Source organism: Aspergillus ambiguus (assembly GCF_047715705.1).
Source record: "Aspergillus ambiguus strain CBS 117.58 unplaced genomic scaffold BDV59scaffold_2, whole genome shotgun sequence".
Classification (NCBI taxonomy): Eukaryota; Fungi; Ascomycota; class Eurotiomycetes; order Eurotiales; family Aspergillaceae; genus Aspergillus; species Aspergillus ambiguus.
The window spans coordinates 815,814-831,492 of NW_027395515.1; the positions used below are offsets into that span (position 1 = coordinate 815,814).

At 57.5% G+C, this 15,679-nt stretch overlaps 6 protein-coding genes across 6 annotated transcripts; 3 read left to right on the plus strand and 3 right to left on the minus strand.

Annotated features, from left to right (window-relative positions):
• The first annotated feature begins 343 nt into the window (after positions 1-343).
• BDV59DRAFT_48841 (putative sucrose transporter) lies at positions 344-2,780 on the plus strand. Its single transcript, XM_073696488.1, has 8 exons — positions 344-684; positions 752-777; positions 842-1,089; positions 1,149-1,215; positions 1,265-1,336; positions 1,394-1,583; positions 1,636-1,751; positions 1,806-2,780. The coding sequence occupies exons 1-8, from the start codon at positions 587-589 to the stop codon at positions 2,705-2,707; spliced, it is 1,719 nt and encodes a 572-aa protein (XP_073552465.1). The 5' UTR covers positions 344-586; the 3' UTR covers positions 2,708-2,780.
• A 770-nt stretch (positions 2,781-3,550) lies between these two features.
• On the minus strand, positions 3,551-7,323 carry BDV59DRAFT_48847 (uncharacterized protein). The gene is made up of 5 exons (XM_073696489.1): positions 6,741-7,323; positions 6,500-6,657; positions 6,354-6,447; positions 3,747-6,296; positions 3,551-3,687 (listed from the first exon to the last, which is right to left on the minus strand). Exons 1-5 carry the CDS (start codon positions 6,928-6,930, stop codon positions 3,617-3,619), a joined length of 3,063 nt encoding a protein of 1,020 aa, XP_073552466.1. The 5' UTR covers positions 6,931-7,323; the 3' UTR covers positions 3,551-3,616.
• Positions 7,324-8,573: 1,250 nt separating this feature from the next.
• On the plus strand, positions 8,574-11,077 carry rlmA (SRF-type transcription factor RlmA). Its single transcript, XM_073696490.1, has 3 exons — positions 8,574-8,750; positions 8,810-8,966; positions 9,016-11,077. Exons 1-3 carry the CDS (start codon positions 8,695-8,697, stop codon positions 10,609-10,611), a joined length of 1,809 nt encoding a protein of 602 aa, XP_073552467.1. The 5' UTR covers positions 8,574-8,694; the 3' UTR covers positions 10,612-11,077.
• A 1-nt stretch (position 11,078) lies between these two features.
• On the minus strand, positions 11,079-13,476 carry BDV59DRAFT_48903 (MDR family MFS transporter). The gene is made up of 5 exons (XM_073696491.1): positions 12,965-13,476; positions 12,878-12,907; positions 12,519-12,829; positions 12,344-12,465; positions 11,079-12,291 (listed from the first exon to the last, which is right to left on the minus strand). Exons 1-5 carry the CDS (start codon positions 13,238-13,240, stop codon positions 11,177-11,179), a joined length of 1,854 nt encoding a protein of 617 aa, XP_073552468.1. The 5' UTR covers positions 13,241-13,476; the 3' UTR covers positions 11,079-11,176.
• Positions 13,477-13,586: 110 nt separating this feature from the next.
• BDV59DRAFT_168397 (EF-hand domain-containing protein) lies at positions 13,587-14,727 on the minus strand. Its single transcript, XM_073688062.1, has 2 exons — positions 14,197-14,727; positions 13,587-14,122 (listed from the first exon to the last, which is right to left on the minus strand). Exons 1-2 carry the CDS (start codon positions 14,648-14,650, stop codon positions 14,100-14,102), a joined length of 477 nt encoding a protein of 158 aa, XP_073552469.1. The 5' UTR covers positions 14,651-14,727; the 3' UTR covers positions 13,587-14,099.
• BDV59DRAFT_168401 (uncharacterized protein) lies at positions 14,728-15,630 on the plus strand. The gene has a single exon (XM_073688063.1). The coding sequence runs from the start codon at positions 14,839-14,841 to the stop codon at positions 15,298-15,300; it is 462 nt and encodes a 153-aa protein (XP_073552470.1). The 5' UTR covers positions 14,728-14,838; the 3' UTR covers positions 15,301-15,630.
• Positions 15,631-15,679: the final 49 nt, after the last annotated feature.

The following is a 15,679-nucleotide window of genomic DNA, read 5'->3' on the forward strand; positions in this document are numbered from 1 at the left end:
GTTGCAAGTAGAGTAGAGGGACTGCTATTAATAAGTGCCGGTGGTGGGTCGACTGGCTGCCGATAAGCCCACGACGCCCTGGCGGCCCGGGGGCCCGCATGCGTTCTGTTTGTGTGGGTTTCCCTCTGCCTTCTTCTCCTCTTCTCTCTCCTCCCGACTGCTCGCGGCCTCCCCGACCCTCCTCCTCGCTTTCCTGCTCCTCAATCACCCTTAGTTCTGTCGAATATTCCTCCGATATCCGGTCTCAATTCCTGTTGTTCCTCGACGGAAAGAAAACTCCCCTCTTGCGCCCCAGCAATCCTTTTGCCGCACCAGGTTCCGCCGCATTCTTCCCACCTATTTTTATCCCGTCCACCAGCGCAATTGACTTCCGAGCGAACCAGTATTGCCTCGAACTGTCAACTCCTTTCTCGCTACCTCGTCTTATACCACGGTTCGGCCTTGACGATCCCACCCGACGTCGACAGCGCAGGTCATACGTCGACCCTGATCGCGGGCACGAGGACGGGGTGAAACAGCTGGTTCATGGGACCCCGCTGACCGAGGAAAGGCTCAAGTGCCTGCAGGCGTTCAACTTGACTCCAGAATGCCACAGACTGCAAGATGGGTGGGCACGCCCTCGATCAGAGGGCGCACTGAGTCGGCGCGCATGGCCTTGCTGACGTTTAGCTTGTTGGGATTGCAGTATGTGCTGGGGACTTGGCCTACCGTTCACTGGGATTGACGGCTAATTCAAACTGTTCTTGAATAGGTTCACTTGGGGTATTGAAATGACATGTAAGCGCCTCCTGTCGCAAAAATCGCCCGGATTTGCTTTTTTAACGTGCGACTCGTCCAACAGATTGCACCCCGTATCTCCTCCAGCTCGGTCTGACCAAGTCGCGAACGTCCCTCGTCTGGATTGCCGGCCCGCTGTCGGGCTTGATCATGCAGCCGCTCATTGGTGTTATTGCAGACCGATCGCGTTCGAAATGGGGCAGACGTCGACCGTTCATGATTGGCGGCTCGTTGATTGTCACCGGCTGCTTGTTGGTTCTGGGATGGACAACGGAGATTGTGAGTATGTTTGTGAAAGATGACCCGGAGAAGGTATGTTGGACATTCTAGCTGGCCCTGACTCGCGCCGATGCTTACCAGCCCGCTGCCAGACCAAGAACGTTACTATCGCCCTGGCGGTTCTGAGTATTTATGCAGTGGACTTTGCGATCAACATTGGTGGGTGGCTTCAATTTTCCGATTCAGTTTTGAAACTAATCTCGTGCAGTGCAAGCGTGTTGTCGAAGCTTGATTGTTGATACCTTGCCTATTCCAGCGCAACAAGCCGGGTCAGCCTGGGGTATGTTGACTGCGGACACCGATACCAAGCCATAGGTGGATGCTAATAACTCAACAGCAACGAGAATGTCGGCCATCGGCCAGCTCATTGGCTATGTCATTGGGTCTATTGACACCGTCAGCATTTTTGGCACCTCAATAGGTGATACCCAATTCAAGCAGATGACGGTCATCTCGGCCATGTCGTTGCTCGGAGCTGTGCTTATCACCAGCTGGGCAGTGAAGGAACGAGTTTTGATTACCGCCCGGTGGGTATCTCGTCCTGTCAATCCCACATGCAGCCACTGACATCCTGATCAGGGACTCGGACGGAAAGGCTGGCGCCCTCCAAGTGTTATCCCAACTGGTCAAAACCACCATGGACTTGCCTCCACGCATCCAAGCCATCTGCTGGGCTCAGTTCTGGGCCTGGATTGGTAAGACCCTCCACGAACCAAAAACCCTCCGTCTAGTTCTAACTCCTTGTCCAGGCTGGTTCCCCTTCCTCTTCTACAGCACAACCTGGGTGGGTGAAACCTACTTCCGGTACGAAGTGCCCAAAAACGCCACGCAGCCCAGCGACATGCTCGGCGAGGTCGGCCGTGTAGGCAGCTTGTCCCTCGTGGTCTTCTCCTCAATCACCTTCATCGGGTCCGTCCTTCTCCCGTTCTGCGTCCAACCGCCCGACACGAAGCGGCCCCGATTCACGCCGCGCCCGCCGCCGGGCATCGCGGCCCTCCTCAAACGAATCACCGCCGTCCGCCCGGACCTCCAAATGACCTGGCTGATCTCGCACGTCATGTTCGCCGCCACCATGATCTTCGCGCCGCTGGCCCGCTCCCGCGCCTTCGCCACCTTCCTCGTCGCCCTCTGCGGCATCCCCTGGGCCATCACCTCCTGGGCCCCCTTCGCCTTCATGGGCGTCGAGATCAACAAGCTCGCCATGGGGCCCTCCGCCGCCTCCCGCCTGTCCGGCGTGACCATGATCACCTCGTCGAGCCTCCACTCCGGCGCCTACAGCGACCTGAACGGCGGCGGCGGCGACTCCGAGTTGGACGTGCTCCGCCTGAACCACCACGAGCCCGACAGCGACAGCGACGTCGAGGACGGCCCCTCCAACATCCCCTCCACCGGCGAGCTGGCCGGCATCTACCTCGGCGTGCTCAACGTCTACACCACCATCCCCCAGTTCGTCGGCACCTTCATCAGCTGGATCGTCTTCAGCCTCCTCGAGCCCGGCAGCACCAAGCGCGACGACGACTCCGCCTCCGACTCTCAGTGGATGAACCTCGACAAGGACTCCCCCAACGCCATCTCCATCTGTCTGTGCATTGGCGCTTTGAGTGCTCTGGTCGCCGTCGAGGCCACGCGCCGTCTGCGTTATGTCCTATAGTGTGAGGACGCCCTCCGGCGTCCTTGACTACTTGGTTTATATAGCCGGAGTGGGCGATGCCTGCCAGGTTTTTTTTTTTTGTAGTTTGTTTGATAAACCGCGTCCGGAGCTGTTTGGATTCCACCTGTTCGATACCCCCCCGATCTTACATACCGTTTAATCGCTTAGAAATATTCCTCTTGTGTATGGATGTTTCGGCTCCCCTGGTGCGTGGCAGTCGTCGTGAGTGTTGGGTTACTCGCTTGTACGATAAATTCCTAGGGACCGGCATATATGGCGTTGACGAACAAGTGATGAATATCAAAATTTGCATAATGATTGTTCTTCATAAGGTCTCCTGTTCGAGCATGAACGATTAAGCTTTATCCACCTCTGTAAATTCCTGCACCTTAACAGCTCGATTGCATGTAATAGATTCGATTGGTACATAGTGAAAGTCTGCTGAGGTATAATGGATATATCAAAAACAAATCAAGGACAGTGAATCGACAAAACTGCAAAGGGGGGGAATAGAACTGTCAAGCTCGAGCAAAAAAGTCCAAAAAATCAAGTCCAAAAGAGGCGGGCCACCTGCATCTATCATATGACCGACCACACAAGCGAAAGAAGTAGAAAATTACAACACATTCGTCCACCATCAAGGGGCGTCACAGCGTGCGGCAGTCGTCTCTTGCTCTGCGTCAAACCGGGGGTATTTTCTAGACCCAATGCAAGGGACTGGGAAGTGCGAGGAGTGGACAAACTAGTGCTCTTCAGACAGCAGAGAAGGTATCTGTAGGACTGGCGACCCGTGCCAGACGAAGAAAAGAAAGACAGAAATCACAGGTAATGTATGACGAGAAAGAGCAGACACTGAAGGACCGAGATGGCACGAAAGACGGACCGGTAGCGGGCAATATGACATGCCAATTACCTCGTTTGCATGTTGCCGGTCAGTTCGGCCACACGGGCCTTGATGCGAGCCGCACGAGATTCGAAGCCTGGCGAGGTTCTCATATTAGAGGACGATAGAAGCGAACAGGGACACTGGCTGACTTACTCTCTTCTTCACTGGTGTTACCGCCGTCCTCGCTGACTCGGGGACGATCGATGGCGGCAGCTCTTTCGGCTGCGTTCTTGCGGATCTGTGCCCATCGGTCGTACGAGGGGTTAGGGGCAGGGGCACTGGCCTCGGTTTCTGTGGTGGTCGTTTCCTTCGGAGCCTCGTCGGCCGACGCTGTCATAGCTGGATTTTCGTTTTCCTTCTCTTCCTCCTTGTGGGGGAAGGTCTCTGACACAGGGGAATCCTCAGGGACAAATGCGGGCTGATCGAGCAGGGGACCCTGGTCGAACTTTGAGAACTCGCGGTCGGCGGCCGCACGCTCGTTGGTATCAACCCGGGAGAGCGCGTCGTATTCGGCCTCACGGGCGTTGCTCGGATGTTCGTCCTGGGTCGAAGCTCGAGGAGGTTCTTCAGGGAGAGCCTTGGTCTCGCTAGGGGGCGACACTGGCGATTCCTCCTCCTTCGGGGGAGTGGGCGTCTCAACGCTAACCTTGGGAGTCTCCTCCGCCGGGGGTTGAGCAACAGGCTTCTTTCTCAGGGTGGACGGGCGAACGGCCTGTTCTTGAGAAGCCTTTGCCTTGTCTTCGAGCGCAGCACGCGCCGCGGCTACAGCAGACCGTCCAGCGCCAGTAGGCTTCATAGGAGGCTTGGATTCCATATCGCTTTTCTTCTTGGTGGTTCCGAACATGCTCTTGAATCCAGTGTTGCCGGGCTTCTTCTTCAGCTTGCCCTTAGAATCTTCAGCGGACTCCACAGACTTCCGCGGGAGGGATTCGGTGGGGACCTTTTCCTCTACGGGAACGCTGGTGCTGTCTCTCCGGTCTTCAGTGCTGGCTTTGGGTATCTCGCCTTCGTCTTTGACAGGGAGAGGTGTTGTCGAGCGCGAGGCAGTATCCTTTGGCACTGGCGCAGGAGGTTGCCTTGTGCTGGTGCTTGGAGATGGCGAAGATTGGGGAGCAGACTTGTCTTTCTCTGACTCGTTCGCCTCTTCAGTCAGAGCACCAGTTCCCGCACGGCTGTTATTCAGATACGCGGCCCGGTAGGTGTTCTTGTCGTAGTTGCTAGCCCATTTCAGAGCGTGCGAGGCTTCGTTCACGATGGATGGCTGCAGCGTCATGACGGAGTTAGTCTTCGAATACGTAGTGTCCCGTGCATTGGATCTAGAACCGTTGGTGGCCTCTTGGTCTTGCTCCTGATGTCGTTTTTGCAAAGCGGCGGCGGCGGCTTGGATGCGAGCGTGCTGATCAGGGGCAATGCTGGTCTTGCTTTGAGGCGCCTGGTTGTCGGGTCGCTTGTAGGATTCTTCCACAGCGGTCACCTTCTTGGCAGAGGACTTGCGGCGTCCAAGGCGCTTGCGGGTAGAGAAGCCGAAGAAGCGTTTCTTCTCGACGATATATGCGCCGGGTTCGGGTTCTGGAGCAGCTCCCTTGACCTGCTCCTCGAGGACCAACCACTTGGCGTTCTTGATGACAGTCTCCAGGAGGGCGCAGCGTCCAAAGACGGCCTTACGAGACACGGGCTCCTCCACCGCAAGACTGCTGATCCACACCCACCAGAAGGAGTCATCCAGGTCGAGAGTTGTGATACTGGCCAGTTCTCCGGGGTCGATCGAGGGCTCGCTGTCCAGGTTGCGCTTATGCGACTGAGAACTTTGGCCTCGGTCCATTGCAATAGGTGGGAGGACTTTGTCGGGTGGAAGAAGCATCGGGGCAACTGGGGCTTTGAAGACGTTCTCGTCGCTGAAGCCGGAAGACATGAAGTCAGCCCAGGAAGGAGTTGTGGGACGACCAAGGGCACCTCCGCCGGACTGAGGAGCCGATTTAAGACCACCTCCAAACTCCCGTCTCGCGAGGGAAGACGAGCTTCTCTCTTCTGCAAGCTCCGTTTCGAGGGTGCTTCCGAAACCCATATCCTCAAATCTCGACCAGGACGCTTCCTGGGCGGACGAAGTGGGATCGGCGACGCTCGATTGGTTGGTCGAGGAGATGCATCTGAGCACACGGACACACTCATCCGTCAAGGCCCGGAGGGGATCTTCCGCATTAGCAAACTCCTGGAGATGGTCATCGCTGTCGCGGTACTCGAAGTTCTTGGCGCGGCGCAGAAGAGCAAACGGGGTGGGCGAGACGGTGTCGACAATCATGACGACCTTGGTAGTGGAGACCTGTAGAAGAGTGGGAGTCTCCGGCGGATACTCGGTGGCCTGAACCAAAGTCTGGAGGGCGATAGGCAGGGTCGAGATACCGCCCATGCCACGAGTCTCGGGTGACAAAGAGCGCAGATAGGCGAAGAACAAGTGGCTGGTGGCATCCGCTGCAGCGGACCAGTTCTTGTAGGCGGCCTCAAAGCCATTCCCGGTGTCCGTATGTTCGAATGCCCACCAACCGGCATACCGCGAGAGCTTCCGTCCTCCCAGACCATTGGATTTGCCATGAGCGGCGATTGCGGTGAGAAGATCAAAGAAATCGAAGATGATCTGACAGCGGGCGTCGGAGTCGACACTGATGGGAATGAAGGTGGAGAACGCGTCGGGAGCAAACTGCGAATCTAGTTATGGTCAGCCCTGCGCATGGGCATTTCTATAAGTAGGGAGTCCACCCGTACCTTGCTCGCCGACCTTGAACAGTTCGTAGGCCTCCCAGGTCACGACTCCTCCAGGGAGTCTGCTCCAGCACCATTTCAATACACCGCATAAGACCTAGAGCTCGGTAAGCCGGGGTGCGCGGGGGTGACGGAGGAGGTGGTCTCACCAGCGGGTCGGTGAGTCGGAGTTCTTGCGACAATGCATCGCCGCTAGGGGGAGAGCCCCTCTCGACCGACTGGTTGAAATAGTTGCGGACAAAGGTTCGGGCAGCGCTGGCGTCGGAGCTGGGCCGGAAGGGCAGGAGGAGGAATGGAGTGTGGAGGGCTGATCCATGGAGTCGACGATCAGTGGGATTGAATCCAGAGAATGCGCGAGTCCGAAGACGCAGGGGCGAGGCAGGAACATACCGCGAGCCTTCAATTCCTGAGTGCACCCTCGAAGGAGCTCATGAACTTCTTCGGGGGCCACTTCTGACCGCTCCCACGCGTCGGTCCAAGTGGGTTTAGCGGGCCCCGAGTCCTCGACTACGGGGTTTTTGGGGGACTTCTTCACAACATTGGAGTCTTTACTCCGAAAGACACGGGTGAAGAAGGGCATTTTCCACCTGGGCACACACCGGCGGAATCTGGCGAGGCAATCCAGGCTGGAGAAGGGAGGGATTGTGGTTAGCAACGATGGAGGCGAGGGGCCAGCACGGGGGCCGGTGTTTTTTTTTCCCTTTTCCCAAGTGGGCACCAACACAAATCAATAGAGCGATCGATCCCGAGGGTCCAACCGAAAGAGGTAAAAATCCACGATTTCGCAATGAACCGTGCGAGAGGGCGAGAAGGCAAGGGTACGGGGTAGAAGAGGGCCCGGAAAGGAGGAGAAGGAATGGGGAGCGACTGGCGGAAGGGACAGGGAAAAGGACTGGTGGAATGCGATCAATCTCAGGCTGCAAGTCCCCGGCGAGAACAGTTAGGCGGGAAAAAAAGAAAGAAAGGAAAGTGACAAGCAAGATTGGGGTGGTCAGAGGATCGACTGCAGCTGAAGACGGGGCAGCGCGTCTAGCGTGCAGTGAGGATCGTTGGTGCAGTGCAGCGTGGGTTTAATTGACCAGAAACGATTAAAGAGGAGGAGATGAAGGAGAGAAGAAGAAGGGAGAAGAAGAAAGGAACGAATGCGGAGAGAAGAGAAGAGAAGAGAGGTGGAAGAGAAGAAGAAGGGTTGAGTGGAAGTGATGATGATCTACTGGATGGACTCGTTTCAGGGGGGAAATCCTAATACACGCCAAAACACGTCGGGTGCCATGGTTCACTCGCCCCAGCGAGCCCAGCGAGAACCCTGCTCCTTTACGACGAGGGAATGTTTGTTTACGCAGGAGGCTTTTCCGAGGGAGATTGGATTATGGACGGTGGAAGGGGACTGAGTTGTAGACTTGTTTACTACCTACCGTAGAGAGGGACAGCGTAGGAGTATAGATGCAGAAGTACCTAGGTACGGAGTACTGCGTTGGTAGAAACCCAACTGGAAGTAAGTGTAAATATCTAGACCCCCTAGGCCAATGACAAATTCTCCTGGATCCCCACAGCTCCAGAACTGACTCTCCTCGTCCTCCATACCCTGAGTATCCATCTGATCTGACCGATCGGAATGTGAACGATCATCACACAGCTCCAGCCTGAGGCAGAAAGGCGGTCAGCTCCGTACCACTGGTGCACCGCTTGTGCACGCACAGATGACTGTACATGCATCCCGCCCCGGATATAAATAGCGCGGCTACCGCGGCTACCCGCCGCGGCAGAGGGTCCAACCGCCGCGACGGCCACACTTTCCTTGTGTCTATCTTTAGAATCTTCTGCACTTCCCGCGTGTCGCCATCCATTCCTCCCATCCATCCATCCTCTGCCCGCGTCCTTTCCATCCCCAATTTGGCTTTCCAACTGCCCTCCCCCTCTGTTCGCCCTCATCTGCTCGTCGTCTGGCGTGCCTGAGGCTCTGCGTGCCTTCTCGCTGCCGCTGTCCCCCCCCTTGGCCCCTCGAGTCACGGCTTCGTCACCACGCGCTCGACCCAATCCTTCCTCGGGGCCTTCGTATCCCATCGCCCCTCCTATCCCTCCCGCGTCGTCCCCATCATTAGAGGGTCTCTTTCGCCTTTCTCTAGAGGGCTGGGAGTCGAAACTTTTATATAATCATACCGAAACGAGGAGAATCTTGCAACAGGTAGGGGTGGAACCTCCCAGTCGGATGCACGAGGACCTTTGTACTCGTCGATCTCGCATCCCACTCATCGTCTAGCAATATACTGACTGACCATAGTTGAAGCTTTCCCGGTCAACTCACTCCCCGTCGCGTCCTTGATCCCCCCATACCCTATCCACCATGGGTCGCAGAAAGATCGAGATCAAGGCGATCAAAGATGATCGCAACCGTTCAGTGTAGGTCTTAGCGCTCGCAGATCGCTGGAAACACAAATCTAACCACGGCTGGCTTCCAGAACCTTTCTGAAACGGAAAGGTGGTCTGTTCAAGAAGGCTCATGAACTCGCCGTCCTATGTTCCGTCGATGTCGCTGTCATCATCTTCGGCCACAACAAGAAACTCTATGAATTTTCCTCATGTGATATGCGCGAAACGTTAGCTCGATACCAATATGTATGTCTGCTCTTTGCGCTTCCGTCTGCATCCTTCTAATCCACTCCAGTGCGGTGCCCCCCACGAACATAAAGGCCCCGAAGACTTCAATGGCAAACGCGATGACGATGATGACGAAGACGAGACCACTCCCGCTCCCGAAGAAGTCCACCAAACGCCACCTCAAAATGCACCGCCGATGATTCCCTCTCATATCCCCACTCATCCTGGATTCCAACACGTTAACCACGCTCCTTCGGCCTCTCCCCCGATTGGCAACGGTATTCCGTTCGCTCCTCGTCACGGAACCCCTCAACCGCAAGGCGTGTCGAGGCCGTCGTCACGAACACATCTGCGCCGAGTCAGTTCGAATATTGGCCCGCAACAGCACATGGGAACCCCTCCGCCGCCCCCGCCGCCGCAGAATGGATACCCCTATATGTCTAACCCCTCCGTGTACAATCCGAACATGCAGCAGCCTCGACCGGGTCAGTTCGCACACTACGGACATCCACCCGGCGCGCATCATCCGCCACAGCATATGCCACCCCAGTCTTTACCGCCCCACTCAATGCCTCCGCAATCTATGCCGCAGCATCACCAAGCCCCTCCGCCGCATATCCAACGACACCCCCAGCATTCGCATGTCCTCGCACAGCAGCACCCTCCCATGGGGATGTCGCAGCCACCTCATCCCCCCGTCCCACAGGTTCCCCACGCCTTCTTACCCGATCAGGGCAGAAACTCGATGCCGCCTTCCTTCGCATCGGAACAACAGCAACCACAGCGGACAGTCTCGCTACCGGACGGCTCTGCGGAGCAGATGAGTGGTCCTATGAAAACAGAAGGAAGCCAGTCGCCCCCGCACCAGAGGTCCATATCGTCCAAATCGCGCAGCATCTTCACACCTATCGATGATCGCGGTTCCGTTCTCGCTCGACATTTCGGGGTCGGACCTCCGTCGTCGCCTCCTTCGCAAGTTAAAGCGGAACCTCCGCAAGGAGGAACGGACGAGAGCAAATCTGCCCAGGCGGCCCCATCGCTACGACCTCCGATAGAGCCGCCCCGGTCACAGTCAGTGGCTGACATCCAGCCACCTGTGCGGACCAACAGTGGCCAGCTACCCTCCAAACGACCGCAATTGAAGGTGCAGATCCCGAGTGAAAGCTCCGATCGTGGAAGCGCTACTGCAGACTCGTCTTCGCGTGATTCGGGGGGGAATAAGACCCTCACTCCTGCTAAAGCAAACGCAGACGGTAATCAATCGGGCGTGGTCCTACCACCGCCGTCTCCTTCTGCCGGAGCCATCCTCAGTGCTGGGGCCCAAGGGCCCCCGAATCCGTTTGCGCGACCCCCTCCGCCGGGGGCCGCAACCCAGAACAACAATGCATATAACAATAACAACAACATAGAGACGCCCATATCTGCGCTTCCCAGTCGGTTTGTCTCCGATGCCCTTCTGCCGTCGCCATCCAGTTTCTTCCCTGAGTGGGGCTTTGGGCGTTCTGGTCCGGACAGCAACATGCTTCCCAGTCCACTTACGTTCCCCACACCCGCAGCCCCGAGCGGACCAAGCTTCGCGCGGGAAGACGACCAAGACAAGAAGCGGAAAAGCCCTGATAGTGGATCCAACGCAGAAGGAGCCGCGAAGAAGCCCAAGACGTGAAATGTCGCGAGGCAACTTCACTGGACTGATGATTCAACTGGCTCATGTCTCCTAATCTGTTGTCTGAACTGTGGCATCTCGTGGCGTTTAGGAAGTTGAGGGTAATTGATCTGTCTGGTGGGAAGGGGTCCTTGGATTCTTTCCACTGTGGAATTATCTCTTTTTCGACGTTATACCCCTTACTTTTCTTTTCCCTTTTTTCCGTCGGCTTCTATCTCGTTCGATTCGCTGTGATACTTGGACACTTAAGACTGTGATTATCCATGTTACTTTCCACGCGCCTCGGCCTGGTGACGGGTCGGGTGCGCTGTTATCTTACTTTGGGACTGCTTCCTGGTGTGGCGTTTGAAGTCCATGCGTTTTGACCTGTATATAAACCTGTCCATTAGGAATACGATCACGGTGTTGTTGAACTATAGCCGTACGTAACCGTCTTCATAATTTCGGATGCAGCAACGCCAGCGCATTTGCATTACTCCATTAATTTTCTATAAATATATATATCTGAGTCGATCGACCCAATATGTCACTGTTATATAGGAAGATAGCTGCCAGCAGACCAAAGTCAGACCTCCTCTTTCGGCTCGGAGGCGGGCCGGCGCTCCGCACGCTGGGCAGCGAGGATCTCCTGTCTCGCGCGCTCCTGCTCCTCGAGCCCGGTCTTGGTGACGGTGTGGGACTGGCTGAGCTCGATGTGGCGGACGAAGAGGGTGAGGAGGAAGCCGAAAGCGGCGACGGCGGTGTAGAGGATCCACATGCGGCCGAGGGCGAAGGTGTAGGCGTCGAGGACGACGGCGCGCTGGGCGGCGGGCAGGGCGCGGATGAGGTCGCCCTGGGAGCCGGTGAAGGAGGCGGCGAGGGCGTGGGCGTTCTTGGGGCCGACGGCGGCGGCGACGCGGGGCATCTGGTGGCCGAGGACGTTCTGGTAGACGACGGTGCCGATGACGATGGCGATGGCGGCGGAGGTCTGGCGCAGGAAGCCGAAGGTGGAGGTCGCGGTGGCGACGTCGGCGGGGTGGATGTTGGCCTGGAGGGCGACGAGGGGCGCCTGGAAGTTGGGGCCGGTGCCGATGCCGGCGATGATCTGGTAGATGATGATGCGGGGCCAGGAGGCGTAGGGCTTGAGGTCGATGAAGAGGCCGTAGCCGAGGGCCATGAAGAGCATGCCGGCGATGATGAGCTCGCGGTAGCGGCCGATCTTGCGCATGGTGAAGCCGGTGGCGGCGGAGACGACGGAGAGGCTGAGCACGTTGGGCAGCACGTAGACGCCGCTGAGGATGGGGCTGGCGAGGAGCACGGTCTGGAAGTAGAGCGGGAGGTAGTAGGCGCCGGAGATGAAGACGAACGAGTGGCAGAAGCAGATGAGGAGCGCGAGCGCGTTGTGCCAGTTGGTGAGGAGCCGCAGCGGGATGACCGGGTAGCGGGCGAACTTCCACTCGTTGAGCATCGCAAGGACCCAGGTGACGAGGCCGAAGACGATGAGGCAGATGACCGTGGGCGAGGCCCAGGGGTAGCTGACGCCGCCGAATTCGAGTCCGAAGAGGAACATTACGGTGCCGCCGATGATGAGGAGCGTGCCGGACCAGTCGATGGCGCGCAGGCCCGCGATGAGAGGCGTCTTGCCCGATTCAATCTTCAGGAAGAAGAAGAGGATGACGAAGGAGACTCCGCCGATGGGGACTGTGGGGGTTAGTGTGGGGAGCGCGATGGGTCCAGGGGGAAGGGGGCGTACGGTTGAGGTAGAAGCACCACCGCCAGGTAACGTTGGTGGTGAAGGCGCCTCCGATGATGGGACCGAGAGCACCGGCGATGGCCCAGGTGGTGCCGAAAAGACCGTAGTACATTCCACGCTCTCTGTATTCGATCAGTGTGGGTGCTTGTTGGGGGGGGGAAGGGGACAGACGGACCGGACGCTGAATAGATCGGAGACACTGATGTTGGCGAGTACGATGATTCCTCCGCCGCCAATGCCTTGTAGGGCTCTGCCCGCGATGATCATTGGGAGGTTGACAGCCAAAGCGCAGATTAGACTCGCCACCAAGAACACGGCGTTGGCCAGGAGGATGATGGGCTTGCGGCCCCAGATATCACTGATCTTGCCCCAGAGGGGGACGCAGGCGGCATTGGCCAACATGTAGGCGGAGGCCATCCAAGAGTAACCACTCTCGGAGGCGTGGAAGTGTGCCGCCATGGTGGGTAGTGCCGTTGAGACAATCGTCTGGTCAAGCATTAGCTGGGAAGTGAGATGGAGTTATGGTGGACTTACCATATCTAATGCCGCCAGGAATAGAACCATCTGCGGGACTCATAGTTAGCATCATCGTATCTCAGAGACTATACCAGATTCACCTACGCAAAGTGCAAACATCACAATGAACACCTTCTTTTTGCCCAGCTTCTGGGCCTGCGAGGACACCTGAGTCAGCGACGCACCGGTTGCGAGCTTCTCCGCCGATGCATCTCCATTGGGCTCGTCCTCTGGCAGTTGGGCGACAGCAGAGTCGGAATTGGCCGAGGTATCTCTCGAGATGGATTCCCTCTGTTTCTCTGCGGGGATTCCTTCAGGGCCCGGGGTGGAGGGCATCTGGGGACTGGGATGGGCCCCCTCGGCGACGGGCTGGGACGCCATGATTCTGGAAGTTGACCGTTCACCAGGAGCGTGCAGAGCACGAGGAGGATTGTCTTTCGCCTCCGAGTGAGTCAATACTGGATCTTTGAGGCTGGCGGGTAGAGCCGACGGTTGCAGAAAGATCAGGAATGGATGACGGAAGAGACCATTCCAACGGGGCAAACACACGGGGACAGCTGTCAAGCAAGAGTCATCTTGCGAGGGAGAACGAGAAGAAAAGAAGAAGAGGAAGAAGGACGGTGTAGAAGAGGATGATCAGTTCGCTGCAGGAAAAATCTGGCACTAAAAGAATGGCTCGGCTGCTAAGTCCGACGCCGGACGTAAGCGATCGACAGTGGGATGGGATGGGATGTATGTTTCAAGTGGCAGATCTATAGACTTTTCCTGCGTATGGTAGACGCGCAGGGTAATTCGATCAGGTAACAATTACTCCTGTTCGCTGGAGGTGAAGCTCGGGATTGGGTTCTCTCGGAGATTTATGCGCCATCGGAGATATCATTACTACCACTATATTGTCTCCCCCTACAAGATCCCACGTGGGTGAGAATTCCTTTTGCTCCCTCTTGCAAACCGGACCAACGTGGCGTGGCCCCAGGGAAACGGTTTCCCTTTTCCTTCTTCAATCGGGCATGCGTGTCGCATTCCCCGATCCGTTCAAGGGATGATCCATACGTGCGCACGATTAACCTTGAGACATTCATCATGCATGCGTCAACCACGCTTCCCAGCCATCCCCCCGTCTAGAATTATCGTATGTAGCAGTAACCGGGTATAACCTGTATGATCCATGGCCGGAATCACCAGAAACAAAGGGAGAAACAAAAAAAGGTCATCATCGGGCCCATCCCCGGCCGCCGCTCTAATCCTGAAGTTGTAGGATCTCTGCAGTCTCGTCAGTCTGAAACCGCCCCTGCAAAACCCGAACCTTAACTGCAACGCGGGATCTGCACACTCACCGGTCAAGAATTCCTCAAAGCTCACCGTAATGTACCCGTCGCGGTCATCATCATACCGCTTGAACACGTCCGTCATGCGCCGCAGACTGATGCACGCCTGGACGAACAGGTCGAAGCTCATGCCCGCCGGACCAGGCGGCTTGCCCGGCCCGTTCATCACCCGCCCTTTGCTCTCGAACGTGGTGAACAGCACCGACACGAATGGCTGGCTCAGCCGGTATCCGAAGGCGACCAGCGCGTCCTCGAACTCGCGCAGGCTGATGCGGCCGCTGCGGTCGACGTCGAACCGGTCGAACAGCTCCCGCCACGCGGCCAGATACCGCCACAGCGACACGAACTCGTCAAAGGAGATGGTCCCGCTGCTGTTGCGGTCGAACATGCGGATCATCATCTTCACCGTCTTCGGGTGGAACGACGTGTAGTCGCCGTTCACCAGCGCCGACCCCAGCTCCATCTCCGTGAGGGAGCCCGAGTGCGACGAGTTCGCCGCCCGGAACAGCGGGAAGAGCTGCTGCGGGTCGTCGTTGGGCATGGCCAGCGGCGGCGGCTGCGGGGACCGCGGCGGGTGGGAGGAGGGCGGGGGCCGGTTGCGCATCGGGTGCGCGGGCGGCGGTCCGAAGCCATAGTTCTGCGGCGGCGGCGATGGGTGAAGGGGATGTGTGCGATTCGGATTCGGGCCGGTGGGAGGGAGCGGCTTGTTGGTGTAGGCGGCGGAGGGGTGGCCTGGTCCCGGACGGGGCGCCGGGGCACTGTGGTATTGGGACGGCGGGGCATTGGACACGGGGACTCGTGGAGGGACATTGCTCGTCGACGGATTGTGGGAGGGTCGGGGAGGTTTCTGTTGATTTCCCGAGCCTACTTGCATCGCACCGATCATCTGAGCCACCTGGTGGTCGTCAGCAGCGGCGGGGGGGAAATTCATCGCGGCGGTTAGGTCCAACCGTACCTGCTCGGGCTCTGCATGTCTGGATTGGTTTCAACCACGGTCAGCGATGCTCGTTCTCGTCTGGAAAGTCTCAGATACTTACGCTGGCAGCGCATCTGGGTTGTAGGATTTGTTGTACGCCATGGTCGGTCTCGCAACTCCCGCTCCAGCTGACGTAATGGGAGCTGAGCTGAGCCCGGAAGAGGAGGAGAAAGACGAGGGAGTTCAAGGGAAGAAGGTAGAGAAGGAGAAGACGATGAAAGAGAAGACGAGATCGGATCAGGGGACAAAGCCGGAGGTGGTTCGTGGAGCCAGGAGGATTCAGAGTTGGTTAGTTTCTGCCCATCGTTCGTTTAGCAAGACGACGTTCGGAGGTGACGAGTGGGCCGTGGGGCGGTGGTTCACCAGGTGCTGCTGCCAAGCGATATCAGACGCTGATCGACAGGGAGGGAGAGGAGCAGCAGAGGGAGGATGGAACGAGGGAGGGACGAGTTACTGACGATACGAGGTGTTGAGGCTGAAGTTCCGCCACCAGTTCAGCCCTATCGATTGGCTGCT

What these genes read in the sequence shown, in the direction of transcription:
- BDV59DRAFT_48841 (XM_073696488.1), top strand. Translation starts at nt 587, where the DNA reads ATGCCACAGACTGCAAGATGGGTGGGCACGCCCTCGATCAGAGGGCGC. An exon ending in TTGGGGTATTGAAATGACAT is followed by an intron (nt 778 to 841) that starts GTAAGCGCCTCC and finishes CTCGTCCAACAG; the next exon opens with ATTGCACCCCGTATCTCCTC. An exon ending in GGACTTTGCGATCAACATTG is followed by an intron (nt 1,216 to 1,264) that starts GTGGGTGGCTTC and finishes AATCTCGTGCAG; the next exon opens with TGCAAGCGTGTTGTCGAAGC.
- BDV59DRAFT_48847 (XM_073696489.1), bottom strand. Translation starts at nt 6,930, where the DNA reads ATGCCCTTCTTCACCCGTGTCTTTCGGAGTAAAGACTCCAATGTTGTG. An exon ending in TCCGACTCACCGACCCGCTG is followed by an intron (nt 6,448 to 6,499) that starts GTGAGACCACCT and finishes ACCGAGCTCTAG; the next exon opens with GTCTTATGCGGTGTATTGAA. An exon ending in TAACACCAGTGAAGAAGAGA is followed by an intron (nt 3,688 to 3,746) that starts GTAAGTCAGCCA and finishes GAACCTCGCCAG; the next exon opens with GCTTCGAATCTCGTGCGGCT.
- rlmA (XM_073696490.1), top strand. Translation starts at nt 8,695, where the DNA reads ATGGGTCGCAGAAAGATCGAGATCAAGGCGATCAAAGATGATCGCAAC. An exon ending in GATGATCGCAACCGTTCAGT is followed by an intron (nt 8,751 to 8,809) that starts GTAGGTCTTAGC and finishes GCTGGCTTCCAG; the next exon opens with AACCTTTCTGAAACGGAAAG. An exon ending in CGTTAGCTCGATACCAATAT is followed by an intron (nt 8,967 to 9,015) that starts GTATGTCTGCTC and finishes AATCCACTCCAG; the next exon opens with TGCGGTGCCCCCCACGAACA.
- BDV59DRAFT_48903 (XM_073696491.1), bottom strand. Translation starts at nt 13,240, where the DNA reads ATGGCGTCCCAGCCCGTCGCCGAGGGGGCCCATCCCAGTCCCCAGATG. An exon ending in TCCTGGCGGCATTAGATATG is followed by an intron (nt 12,830 to 12,877) that starts GTAAGTCCACCA and finishes ATGCTTGACCAG; the next exon opens with ACGATTGTCTCAACGGCACT. An exon ending in TCCGATCTATTCAGCGTCCG is followed by an intron (nt 12,466 to 12,518) that starts GTCCGTCTGTCC and finishes GATCGAATACAG; the next exon opens with AGAGCGTGGAATGTACTACG.
- BDV59DRAFT_168397 (XM_073688062.1), bottom strand. Translation starts at nt 14,650, where the DNA reads ATGGAGCTGGGGTCGGCGCTGGTGAACGGCGACTACACGTCGTTCCAC. An exon ending in CTTTGAGGAATTCTTGACCG is followed by an intron (nt 14,123 to 14,196) that starts GTGAGTGTGCAG and finishes ACGAGACTGCAG; the next exon opens with AGATCCTACAACTTCAGGAT.
- BDV59DRAFT_168401 (XM_073688063.1), top strand. Translation starts at nt 14,839, where the DNA reads ATGGGTGAAGGGGATGTGTGCGATTCGGATTCGGGCCGGTGGGAGGGA.